The sequence below is a fragment of the Thalassophryne amazonica genome, chromosome 9, assembly GCF_902500255.1.
Source record: "Thalassophryne amazonica chromosome 9, fThaAma1.1, whole genome shotgun sequence".
In the NCBI taxonomy this organism is placed as follows: Eukaryota; Metazoa; Chordata; class Actinopteri; order Batrachoidiformes; family Batrachoididae; genus Thalassophryne; species Thalassophryne amazonica.
In genome coordinates, this window is record NC_047111.1 from 56,989,500 (window position 1) to 57,003,346 (window position 13,847).

The 13,847-nt window shown below is 43.1% G+C and overlaps 1 protein-coding gene across 3 annotated transcripts in view; it reads right to left on the reverse strand.

Annotated features, from left to right (window-relative positions):
• Positions 1–680: 680 nt before the first annotated feature.
• The window catches only part of rbm14a (RNA binding motif protein 14a), a 37,017-nt gene continuing 23,850 nt past the window's right edge, over positions 681–13,847 (reverse strand). For 2 of the 3 annotated variants that reach the window (XM_034178086.1, XM_034178089.1), the window contains 2 exons: positions 12,192–12,424; positions 4,949–6,055 (listed from right to left, as the gene is read on the reverse strand). In XM_034178086.1, coding sequence (XP_034033977.1) covers positions 5,452–6,055; positions 12,192–12,424 — 837 coding nt within the window. In that variant the 3' untranslated portion in view covers positions 4,949–5,451. Of the gene's footprint in view, positions 922–4,948; positions 6,056–12,191; positions 12,425–13,847 lie in introns of those variants that run through there. The other variant, XM_034178087.1, reaches the window with a different exon arrangement.

The following is a 13,847-nucleotide window of genomic DNA, read 5'->3' on the forward strand; positions in this document are numbered from 1 at the left end:
AGAGTACTTTTCCCCCTTAACCAGTGACCTGATTTGTTCAGAACAAAGTGATGAGGCTGAAGCTAAAACATACACACAGAAAAAGTTTAGTTCAAATTTATTTATTGATAACCATGTCAAAAAAAAAGACAAAAAAAAAAAAACAAAGGACAAAATGTAATTTAAAACAAAATAAGATTTGTGTTCATTTTTGTTCACAAGTAGAATGTGGCTTTGGAAAAAAAAAAAAAAAAATTGCTGTTTTGGGGCGAAGAGTACCAGCAACCGATCCTGAGGCAGGTTATTCATCTGAAACGGAGGGCCTACCAATGTGCTCCCAAGCAAGGCACTTAACCTAAAAGTAGCCCCCAGAAGCGCATAAACAGTTACAACCTATAAAACCCACGCCCGACTGGCTGCAACTGCCTGGAACTCTTGAAAGACTGGATGTTCGATATTTGATGTACCAACACCACCTTGCACGGTTAAATGCCAGCAAGGATTACGATTTACTCTAAACGAAGCAGGCATACACATCCTCAAAAAATATAGTGTGAGTGTGTGTGTGGGCGCATAGTTTGTCAGGAGCAGGAATGTTTGAGCAGAGATTTACAGGTTTAGGGGGAAACGCAGGGACATGATCTCCCACAATCAAATGACGGTAGCAGACGCGTGTCTACGCATCTGAAATCCTGGTAAAATCCCTGAAGACAGTTAAGGAACAGAAAGTATGGACAGAGATGCATGAATGTGTACGACTGTGTGTACGCGTGTTTTGGGGCGGGGCAGGAGTGTGTGGTCTGAGTATTTACCTTAGTGGGGGAGACCCCATCGTCCACAGCAAGTTTCAGGGCTAACGCTGCTGTTTTCCCCATCCCACGCTACAGGTGCGTGTGGCGTACGTCCAGGGCAAGGGCTCAGATTGGCTCCCTCCCACTCTAGCTGTAATAATCAGCAAGAGGAAGAAGGTGGCTGGAGCAGCAGCAACAACAAGGCATGCATCTAACAGTTCACATGGAGACGGTGAATTAGTGTGGTGGAAAGGCTGTGTGTCACCTGAACCTAATAGCACTACCACTGCAGGTGATGAATAAGAAAATGACTAGTGTGTGCAGTCCAATCACGGCGGAGCAAGCAGGTCATGTAAAATACACACAGAATTAAGTGTGCATCAGTATGCTTTCCACGTGTCATCTGCAAGTAATTCAGCTAAAATGCATCCAGTTCTGTGTGGAGTTGAACATTAGCTTGTGTGTGATGTGTAAGGAGAAAAAGTCTGCAACTTCAGCAACGTGTCAAGATGGGGTATTTGTTTCTTGTGTGATCAGTAGATGGGAGTAGGGAGAGGGGTAAAATAACTGCTGCTCAGGAAAATTGGCAACCTTCAACACCAGATGTTAGTTTTGATCCACCTGCAGCACCAAACCTGTTGCCATACAACCAGTCATTAACCCTGCAGTCTGCAACATCTCAACACTATTTAGACCTTTATGTACCAGCATGTTTCCAAATGTTACACCCCCCCCAAAATAAATCTCCCAACGCTAATATCTGAGGATGAATTCCAAAGCACAAAATCTTTAATCCTCCGCAATCCTTCTACACTAACATCAACCCGCTGTACAAGATATCAAATGGCCAAATATGACATCCAACTCTGTTTAAAAATGCATTCACCGCATCTCAACAGACATTACACATTCAGCTTTAAGTATTTACAGGTACCACACCATTACTGCTATACCTTCTCAAATTCTCACCACCGTTCCACAGGCAAGCAGAGACAAAAGACACCAATGGCCAAACTTCAATTAAATTCAGAAATATGAGCAATAATAATGAAGCATAATTAGCTTGACGATGTTTGCCATAACCCCATACAAATGTTGATGCAATCCAACAAAAACAGAATTCCTGTCAGCCTGAAGAAACAGTCAACAGGATAAAGTTCAGTTTGAGGAAGTCCACAATTACAGACAGCAGTTCTGTTGGAGAGACTCTCTAGAGGCACGAACAGAAAACTAACCGGGGAAGCAAATCCTAAATGCTTTTTTTTTTGTTGTTGTTGTTTGGCTCCAACTAAGAGTCTGATGTACAGTGTTTCTTCGTGCTCCAAAAGCACTTATTCAGGTGTTTTCACATAAATGCTTTCTGCTATTGTTTGTGTTGTGTTTGAGCCTGTTTATATTAAGTCAACCTTTTATTCTTGGCTGTAACTAAAAACTCATGAAAGCATCAAGTATGTTGGTAGCTATCCTTTTGCCTCATATTAACCAGATGACTCATGGAAGCATCAATCTCCATGTACAGTGCATCCAGAAAGCGTTCAGAGCGCTGCACTTGTTCCACATTTTTCTGTGTTACAGTGCAGCCTTATTTCAAAATGGATGAAATTCAATTAGTTCCTCAGGATTCTATACACAATACCCCATAACGACAATGTGAAAGTTTTTTTTTTTTTTTTTTAAGATTTTTGCAAATTTATTTAAGAAATAATAAAGAAGAAATCACACGTACTTAAGTATTCACAGCATGGAGCCAAAGGAATTGTTTTGAGGCACAAATCTGGGGAAGGAAAAACATTTCTGCTGCTTTGAAGGTCCCAAAGAGCACATCTGTAAATGGAAGTTGGGATCCACCAGAACTCTTGCTACAGCTGGTCGCTCGTCTAACCTGAGCGATCGGGGGAGAAGGGCCTTAATCAAGGAGGTGACCAAGAACCTGATGGTCACTCTGTCAGAGCTCCAGCATTCCTCTGTGGAGAGAGGAGAACCTTGCAGAAGGACAACCATCTCTGCGGCAATACACCAATCAGGTCTTTATGGTAGAGTGGTCAGACGGAAGCCACTCCTTAGTAAAAGGCACGTAGCAGCTCAACTGAAGTTTGCCAAAAGGCACCTGAAGGACTCACAGACCATGAGAAACAAAATTTTTTGGTCTGATTAAACAAAGATTGAACTCTTTGGCCTGAATGCCAGGCGTCATGTTTGGGGGAAACCAGGCACCATCCCTACAGTGAAGCATGGTGGTGGCAGCATCATGCTATGGCGATGTTTTTCAGCAGCAGGAAGTGGGAGACTAGTCAGGATTGAGGGAAAGATGAATGCAGAAATGTACAGAGACATCCTGGATGAAAACCTGCTCCAGAGCGCTCTTGACCTCAGACTGAGTGACTGTTCAACTTTCAGCAGGACAATGACCCTAAGCACACAGCCAAGATATCAAAGGAGTGGCTTCAGGACAACTCTGTGAATGTCCTTGAGTGGCCTAGCCAGAGCCCAGACCTGAATTTGATTGAACATCTCTGGAAAGATCTGAAAATGAAGCTTAAAAGGTCCTACAAAGAGGAATGAGCAAACCAGAGGTGGGAGTAAGTCACTGTCAAGTCATTCTGAAGTCATCAATCTGCAAGGCAAAACTGCCCACTGATAGGTGCATCAAGAATGTGGCATCATATTCAAGACTTGAGGCTGTAATTGCTGCCAAAGGTGCATCAACAAAATACTGAGCAAATGGTGTGAATACTACGTACATGTGATTTCTTTTTTTTCTTTTTTTAAATAAATTGGCCAAAACAAACAAAAAACCTTTTTCATGTCATTTTGAGGTGTGAGTAGAATTTTGAGGGGAAAAAACAATTTACTAAATTTTTGGAATAAGACTAAACAAAATGTTGAAAAAGTGAAGCGCTGTGAATACTTTCTGGACACGGTGTATACTCACTCTTCACACACAACTCAAAACAGAAATCCTAACAAAAATGTCAAAGGCATCCCATGCACCAAAAAAGTCAGGGTCAAGCGGGCAACAATTTGACACAGAACTGGCAAATCAAACAAGTCCAAGTTTAATCAATACCAAAATAGTTTATAATCGCATTGTCCTTTATTCAACAAATGACCAACACTGGCAACACAGTGAGGCCAAGCTTTCCATTTATACATTCCCCACTTTATCATTTATTTGAATCTTCCAAATTTGTGTGTCCAATAAACCATCATCACCAAAACCACACTAAGCAACAAATTCCTCTGATGCAGCACATCAATCTCCAGCTGTTCAGGTATTCTGCCACTGTGAACCTATCTGGCAAAACAATAACTGGGCAGTTACTGTGTCACAATGTGATGTTGAAGGCTCAATGCTAAACGTGATTTAAATTAAGGCCTGATACATATTCTGTACATGGATGTCTAATGCCAATACTACTGTGTTTATGTGTGTGTAACTTTCAGACACCTTCAGAATGTAATCAAGTAGAATAGAATACTCCTGGAAAATAAATACCTACCACATTATATTGAGTGATGCCTTGTTTGTGACTCGAAGGAATCCTGAATTAATCTTTTAAGTCTGGTCTGTCAAATAATTCAATTGGCTCATGTAGAGGATTTGGCATGCTAAATGAAATAAAGACGGTGCGTCCATGTGCATGCAGTGCAGCACAGAGGCAGGTCCAGAGATTAGACAACAGCTAACTAAAGCAAACAAATGAAACTGACAAGGAGCAGGAAATCGTAAGGAACAAAACACGTCCATCTACAAGTGAGCCGAAGCACTTCTCCAAACTTCAAAGTAGCAGGAATGGGCTGCAGCACAATGTAAATAACTCAGCACACCTAAAGTGAATGAATCACACCCTGCTGCATAAAGCACCCCCCCCCCCCCCCAAATCATGAACACTTCTTAGATGTATGCTTCAGACAGCCAATTTTTTAATACACCAAGGATATATTAAATGGAGGTGATACACTGGTTTGAGCAATATTACTAAGCATTACTAAATAAAACAGCCTAATACCGCAGCACTAAGCTCAAGTCATATTACAATTCTGTTGCATTTGGTTCTATTACAATAAACAGGTGTGTATTCCTTACTGGCCATTTAGTCAACATTTTGAAATTATATTTCATTAGGAACCTTGACCTTTATACCCAAAAGAAATTAAGCTCACGATGGAGACAGACATACAATTTTCCTTTTTGCAAACATTTATTTACAGTTTACTTTAGTATAAACCATTTAGTTGTTTTTGTATGTGCGAAGAAATATGAAATGTAATTTGAATGTCATCTGCTAAGTAAAAATCATTAAGGACATTCTTATACAGAATATGTAACAGGCCTTATTTTAAGAATGAGATTTAACTCTGGCCTCTTGCTCCAGGCAATGTGGACGCTTTATAAACATTCAACAAAGAACCACCTGTGCCTCTAAAACCTAATAAAAATATTTAATACCTTGCCAGGCAACACACTATAGTCAGCTGTCCTACAACCCCACTTATCCAAAGACCTCGTTACCCATCACACACTCAACTTACCAACTGATAGCCACGCAACTAGGTTTGCCATGATGGAAAAAGACAAGATGTGTCAGGTTTGCTCTGGATTTTAAACTGTCCCTATTGTAAATACACAAGCACGCACACAGATAAATCTGCAGTGTGGATGGAGTGTGTGGGCGTGGACCTATCGATAAGGGGGTTCTGGCGTGTTGTAAGGATAATCGTGGCGCTGGGGCATGGGTTGCCCGTGTGCGGGTGTCTGCTCATACGGTGTGGATTTGGAGTAGCTTTCCGCTGCTGCGTAAACTCCTGCTGAATCATATGCGCCTGATGCCCCGTAGCCTCCAGATGTGTCATAGCTCGACGATGCATCGTAGCTCCCCGATGAGGCATCGTAGTTCCCAGATGAAGCATCGTAGCTCCCAGATGAGGCTTCATACCTCCCCGAAGAGCCGTCATAGTTTCCAGACGTGCCATATGTACCTGGTGGTGGGTAGGATCCTGGTGCAGAATAGGTTGGGGGTGCAGTATATGTTCCTGGTGGTGCGGTATATGTTCCTGGCGGTGCAGTATATGTCCCTGGGGGTGCAGTATATGTCCCTGGGGGTGCAGGGGGTGCAGGGGCTGTGGTGGAGGTCTGTGCCTCTGTCGTCACTGAAGAAGGTGGAGGCGGTGGAGGAGGGGGTGGAGGAGGATTGGTGTAGGCATACTGTAGGTACTGGTATTGTTGCTGATACTGTTGATACTGCTGGTACTGATGCATCTGCTGGTAGTACTCTGTGTATGACCTATAGTGTAAGACATAGTTGAATAAGAAACAGTGAGAAGAGGAATCCATTTTAACATGTTTTTCTTTACTACATCAGGCACCTGTAAGATGGTTATCTGAAAGGTTTTGCCTCCTACGTGACTATTTCAGTAACAAGTGAGATACTCACATGAATCACATGTGCTAAAGCTTGGAATGTTCTCCATCAGGCAATGGCATTAAGCCCCGTTTACACATAGACGGTAAGAGCTCCTGGAAGCGTCCCGGAAGAGTTTTTGGCTCCTCCGGGCCGTCTTAGGGATCAAACCCCGTTGTTAACGCCGGCGCAAGGGGGCGTGGCTTAGTTCCGGCTTCACCGGGAATCGTCAAAAAAATTATTCAACATGTCGAATAATTCCGGGAGCGCTCCCGGAGAATTCGCGTGACGACAGAGACAACGCGAACAACGGCGTTTGATACTTTTTAATCGCCGTTTCATCCTGTCCCTTCCTGCAGTGCCGCAGTTTACACCACCGTTATTCAGCGGCCGGCGTTGTATCCCTAATCAATGGCGTATAAAATGGAGATAGAGCCCACATCGGCGTACACAACAGCGTTTTTAACCGGCGACAGAGGCAGACAAAATGGCGGCGCTAGCAGACAGTACGCCGTTCTAAACACCACCTCCCGGTTAAAACGGCGTTTCAAAAGGCCGATAGGCGGCGGTCAGTATAAAAACGCTAGCGCACTGCATGCAGGCCTCTCACTCGCAGCCAGCTAGCTCCAGATATTTTTGCAGAGAAACTCCAGTATGCCTCCTAAAAGAAAATTGGCAGCGGCAAGGACTTAAAGAAGAAGGAAACCAAGAGGTCTGGTTCAGAAGCAGAGGGGAGGCCTGTGGTGGAGACAGAGCAACACGTTGAGGAGGGGGAAAGGAAGGAGAAGAAAAGGCTGAGGATGATCTCCCTCCCCCTGCAGTGACAGAGGCATGTATTCCTGCTGCTTCAGCCTATTATATTCTGGGGGCGGTGCCTATATGCAAATGATCCTGGAGTAATGCAGGATTTGCCGGGATAAATACCTGGGTATTAACCAGCGGTACACAGGGCATTATCGGCGGCAGCAGAACACCGCCGTTCTCACGTGCGTCTTAACCTGCGATTGTAAAGGATAGAACTGGGTATTAACCCCCGTTGCGTGACGTGTGCCGGATGCTACGGCGTCAGAACGCCACTTTATTCAGCGGATTTAGAGGCGTTTTATTTGCCTATTTGTGGATAGTACGGCGGTCAAAACGCCGGCGAAATGCTCCACCCCTTTCCACCACGAAAACAGCCGGAACTACCGCGAATTTCAGTCTACGTACTACCCGCCGACAAAACCGTCTATGTGTAAACGGGGCTTTACTTTTCTACATAGTCAGCCTTGCTTTTCCATACTTAAGCCCCTTTCACACAGGGTTTGTATACAGTTGCGTTGTGATGAGTATAGAACACGGTTAAATGCTTAGCTTTGTATAGGCTGTTGTGTGATTGCATTCCTAGTCTTGCTTTCAGTTGCTTACTGCCACATATGTAGCCCTCACCGCTATTTTTCTGCCTCTCACAGTCCACTCCTGCCTACATTTTTTTTTACATTGTGGAAATGCTCTCCATTCTAAAAAACGGTACATGACTGGCACTCATGTTTCCAGATGTACAAATGGGGGATAAGCTGCTGCACTGTTGCATGCAAGGAGGGAGACAGCGATCTTGCACACAGAGAAAAGATGTTTGGCTCCATGACGCTACAGACTGACATGCAGATGGATTCAATACACTGGAAAAAGTCAGAAGACATTATTTCCAGGAGTTAATAGACTTTATTAACGTGCAACAATTGTGAGAGAACTTAAAGTGAAAGTGCTGAGGATCTTTAGCCAGCAATCGCGCACATGTTCCGTGCATGAGCAGTGGACAGTGGACATGTCCTCTCGCTGGCCATCCATCCATGAGGAGTTAACCTCAAAGTGGAAATGTCCTCTTGATGACGATCGGTCCATGAGCAGGAGTTAATGGACTATTTAACTTGCCACAATCTTGAGAGAACTGGAGGAGGTGAAAGCAAAGTGGAGCTGCATCTGGCGGCCACAAGCGATCCGCTCATGTGAAGTGTACATGTTCTCTGAACATGGAAGCTTGACTTGCCTTTTCTTCTGTGGTTTTGAAGCTTCATTGCCAGCAAAGTCCAGTGGGATGAATAAAATCTATCAATCCAGGTATGTAGGGATAAAAGGATTTTTCACTCTGGCATGTAGAATTGTGGCGGCTTGGTGTACAGTAGCAGAGTGTTGTGTGGACTTGCTTAAAAACTGTGTACTTTCTGCGTCCATCGCTCTACGCTGAAAAAATTAAGCATTTCATTTTTTTTTTTTAATTTTTGGAAAAGGTCAGAGTAAGAGATACAGCTTGGACAGTGGGTGTGGTTAAGTCCTCAGCTGCTATAATGCATCCCTGTTCATGATGCGTGGGTCAGGCAGGTGCAGATGAGCTTTTTGAAAAAATACTGCGGGCAGAACAGGTCATCAAGTGACAAAGAACAGTTCCCACGATGTAATCAATTTCCAGATGTATTACACGCTCACGGAATGACACAGAACAGGCTAGATGTGATTACTTTCATCTTGTTTTTTCCTTTCTCCCTCTCACACACGTGGAACAGTGTCTGCGCTGTGGTTGATGTGCTGCATTTACATCGGCAGGCTGCTGGTGAGGATGCATACTACATTTAGGGTCAACGTACAGAACATTGCGTGTGCAGAGCTGATAAGACTGCACTCCAAAGAATACTTTCTTTTCCACGTGCTCCACAGCAGTACAGTTCATCACCACCTTAAAACTCCAGTCCCCCCAGTCACCATAGACATTAATTCGTTCATGAATGTCCACTGGGGTACAACTCTCCGCCATGAGGAATTCAGTAACAGCTTTCAACACACACAACCAGGAACTTCATTTTTTTTACAGATGATTCTGTGCATGTGTTACATCGACGGCAAGATTGCACATGCCTGAAATTGCAGCACAAACTGTTTGTTGTAGCAATAATAAGTAAATGATTATTCCTGTACCAGTTTCACATTGATATTTTGATCGTTACTGAAATAAACACGGAGGCAGAACTTTTCAGCTGACCCTCATATTAAAGTAAGCTTGTATTACCTGGGTTTCAAACCTGTGATCCATGTATCATGTAACAAACACTCTACTGCTGAATTTTATTTATTTATTTGTTTATCCAGGTTAGTCCCATTGAGGTCAAGATCTCTTTTACAAGGAAAACCTGGATAATTTTTAAAAGTTACCAATTCACCTAACCAGCATGTTTTTAGACGTGGGAGGAATCCGGAGCACCCGGAGGGAACCCATGCAAACACGGGAAGAATATACAAACTCCACATAGAAAGGCCCCAGGTGGGAATTGAACCCATGACCCTTTTTTCTGTGAGGCAACAGTGATAACCACTAATCTACCATGCTGCCCAATTAATGAATCACACAACACTGCGAGACAGGGAAGAGCTGTATATGTATATCATCCTGACTTTCTGTAGTCAGAACTTTTCAAGTTTAATATTTATACACAGTAGGGCAAATAAGCAGGGTTCTAGCTAGCGCAAACTTGCGTTACGGCCCGTTACGCTTATTTTCAATAGAGCGTCTGTAATCAACCGTTTCTGCAGCGCGACTCCAGTTTGAAGCGTGAATTGAACCAATGCTTCGATTCAATGGCTTGTGGCTCTTTCAAAGGGCCACGAGCCAGTGAATTGAACCAATGCCTCGATTCAATGGCTCGTGGCTCTTTGATTCACTGCTCTTCAGAAGTGGTAAATCTGCTTCTTAACCCCTCTGAAAGCCATTAAAATATCATGAGTCACTTATGTGTGGATTAAAGTCACTAACTGGGACTCATATCTTGCTGCAGTCGAGAAACGGGAACCGTCCTCCGTTCCGTTGTTACAGCTTCAAACGCTGCGCAGCTCTCTGAGACAGAGTCCGCTCAGAATTAATAACTTCAAAATATACTCTTCTGGATCATCCATATGCTCTCTGGCAAACTTCAGATGGGCCTGGACATGTACTGGATTAAGCAGGGGGACACGACTGGCACTGCAGGATTTGAGTCCCTCTCTGCGTAGTGTGTAGCCTTTGTTACCTTGGTCCCAACTCTCTGCAGGTCATTCATCAGGTCCCTCCGTGTAGTTCTGGGATTTTTGTTCACCATTCCCATGATCATTTTGACCCCACGGGATGACATCTTGTGTGGAGCCCCAGATCGAGGGAGATTATCAATGGTCCTGTATGTCTTCCATTTTCTTACAATTGCTCCCACAGTTGATTTATTCACACCAACCTGATTGACTATTGTAGATTCACTCTTCCCAGCCTGGTGCACATCTACAATTTTCATCCTGGTGTCCTTCGACAGCTCTTGAAGTCTGACTGTTTGAGGTTGTGGACAGGTGTCTTTTATAGAGATAACGAGTTCCAACAGGTGTCATTAATACAGGTAAAAGGTGGAGGACAGAAGAACTTCTTAAAGAAGACGTTACAGGTCTGTGAGAGCCAGAAATCTTGCTTGTTTGTGGGTGACCAAAAGCTTAGTTTCTTTAAAAATCTCACAATGTGATTTTCTGGATTTTTTTTTTTCTCATTTTGTCTCTCATAATTGAAGTTTACCTATGTTGAAAATTACAGCCCTCTCTCATCTTCCTAAGTAGGAGAACTTGCACAATCAGGGGCTGACTAAATACTTTTTTGCCCCACTGTACATAAATTTAAAAATGAAAGCTCTCCCCACCCCCACTTATTTGTACACACTGATTACAGACAGCTCAGCTCTCACAGTTGAGACAAAGTAACTACAAGTCTCTGGACAGTGTAACTGAGAGTGCACATTACATAGAGGACTGACATCATTTAATCTCAAAATCTGATTTTGTTGCACCAAACGAATGATTACTGATCTCTAACTTAGGGTTAAGTTTAGGGTTGGCCAAACCCCTGGTATCATTTAAACTAGAGACATTCGTCATGAAATGCCCCGCGCGCAGTACTATTTTCCATGTAAAGTGCAGTAATATGTACATGTGTGGGGTAGGTATTTGGTTGAACCCTCATGTGTTTGATGTAAACTGGGATACACAGTGGAAAAAATTGGGGATTGACATTATATTTATTTAGAGGATGTGGCCAACAGTGACCATAAAAAGTCGGTCTCCTTTGAACAAATGCAACTATTGGTAATTCTTTTAAAGTAGGTCATGGTCACCGGCCTTCAAACCCATGCAAAGTACTCCTCCAAGGCATGTACTGCCCAAATATGAAGTTTTTGCAAGCAATAGGTGCCAAGGTACATTGCGGCAAACAAATTTCAGGCAAAGGATTTGACAGTTGTGACCATTGGTGACCTTGAAAGGTAGGTCAAGGCCACTGACCTTCGAACCCATGCGAAGTACTCCTCCAAGGCATGTACCCACCAAATATGAAGTTTCTGTGAGCAAAAGGTGCCGAGCTACGTTGCGGCAAAGGATATGACAGTTGTGACCAGTGGTGACCTTCAAAAGTAGGTCAAGGTCACTGGCCTTCGAACCCATGCAAAGTACTCCTCCAAGGCATGTACTCACCAAATATGAAGTTTCTGCGAGCAATAGGTGTGAAGCTACGTTGTGGCGAAGGATTTGACAGTTGTGACCACTGGTGACCTTGAAAAATAGGTCAAGGCCACCAGGCTTCGAACCCATGCGAAGTACTCCTCCAAGGCATATACCCACCAAATATGAAGTTTTTGCGAGCAATACGTGCCAAGCTACGTTGCAGCGAACGAACTGCGGCAGGACAGACAGAAGGACGGACAACACGGATGCTATATGCCCTGCTTCGCAGCACAAGCGCCGTGCGGGGCATAAAAATATTAAAAACTATACTGGGAAATAACTTGAAGACTTTTGTTATCTCTTATCAGGTCAGGTGCTCTCATGGCTGACACATATACTATATAAACATATAGCACTAATATCTACTATAATAACATTCAATCAGAATCTGCTACAATTAACAGTGCATTATCCCAGGGTTCTGTGATGGCTGCATTGTTGCAGATCTGTCTCCATCCTAAGATTAATGAGCTGTGCGTACCTAGCAACAGGATCAGACCCTTCGGGAGCTGTAGGGGCGGCAGCAGCAGCAGCTGGGTCTTCAGATCCTCCAGGTGGTGTGGGGAGCAATGCACGACGTTTGGGGCGAATCTGAGCAAAGGAACCTGGGACCGGGTCTGGAAGAAGTGGGGCTCGTTGTCCTCTGATTGGGCTGCGGTCCCGTTCATTATCTGATGTTGTGGCCTTCCTTCCTGCTTGCTGCTCTGCCAGAACCTTAAAATTATGAATTAAAAGAAAAAAGAACAAAAAAAAAAAGCCCTTAGTATACTAACAAAATAGTATTTCCCAACCTTTACCATAGAGATCCCCATGTTTATATATATGTACACACGCATGCAAGCATACACCTCAAAGGAATGAAGTGATTTGTCCCAAGTTTTGCATGGTTTTGACAAAAGTTTCATTTAACAAATCTAAATTTTAATATGACCCCCGCCCCCCAACTCTTTGATTCACCAAAAGAAAAACAGACAAGCCCAAATCAGAAAAATCCTGTCTACTTTCTTCATCTCACCAACTATCCCAATTCTTATAACTTCCTTCTCTTTGTTTTCCTGAACATCTTAATTCCACCACCAAGTCTCCTTGTCTTCCTTCCACTGTCCAGATGTCACACCCGAGACCCTCCTAGCTGTCTTCCTCACCACATCTGCATTATTTTTCCAGTTGTCCAAAATTTCTTCCCCTCCATCCACTGCCTGTCTCACCTCCTTACTGAATTTCACACAACAGTCTTCCGTCTTCAGGTTCCACTATCTGATCCAATATTGAGCTCTCACTCTTTTCCTCTTCTTCACCTCTAAAGTCATCCTACAAACCACCATCCTGTGCTGTCTAACTACGATCTCCCCTGCAACCACCTTACAATTTCCAATTTCTTTTAGCTTGCATCTCCTACAAAGAATGTAGTCCACCTGTGTGCACCTTCCTCCACTCTTGATATGTCACCATGTGCTCTTCTCTATGATGTAAAATGCGCTCATAAAACCTTCTTACCTCTCAATCAGATTGTGCTTTACACATAAATACACAAATTCTAGATGTTTCTGCCCAGAGACTACCAGACAGAAAGAGGCTGTTGTGGGGGGTGGTGTGTGCCCTCCAAAACACCCCTTGATTAAAGGTCCACTTTTGAAGATTTTTTTTTTTCAAAACTACGACTACCAATAATAATAATAATTTTAACAACTCAAATGGTTAAATCAATATTAGTCTGGGCCTATGTTTTACTATAGTTCTGGACCAAGTTTAATTGATGAGCCATACAAAAATAAGTTTAGGTAATTTAACTGTGGGATTAAAAGTGGGATTTTTTTTTTGTTTTTTTTTTACGTAACGTCTCAGTTGTCATTACTGGGTCTGTTTGGTGTTCTAGTTTTAAAAATGAGGTTAGTTAGGATGAAGGAAGACAAAAATATGAAAATGATCACAGCTCTTGTGGTTAGTACACTTATCAAACAAACATGTAGGTTGTGTTATCAGTTTTGGTTGAAGGTAAAGAAAAGGTGAAAACGTGCAAAGGAATATACAAATACAATAAACATTAAGCAGTACAACTAAATTGGGAGGAATCAGGGTAAGAACACAGTAATCAAAAATCCTCTAGAATGCATCGCTGGACATCAAAACCCAAAAT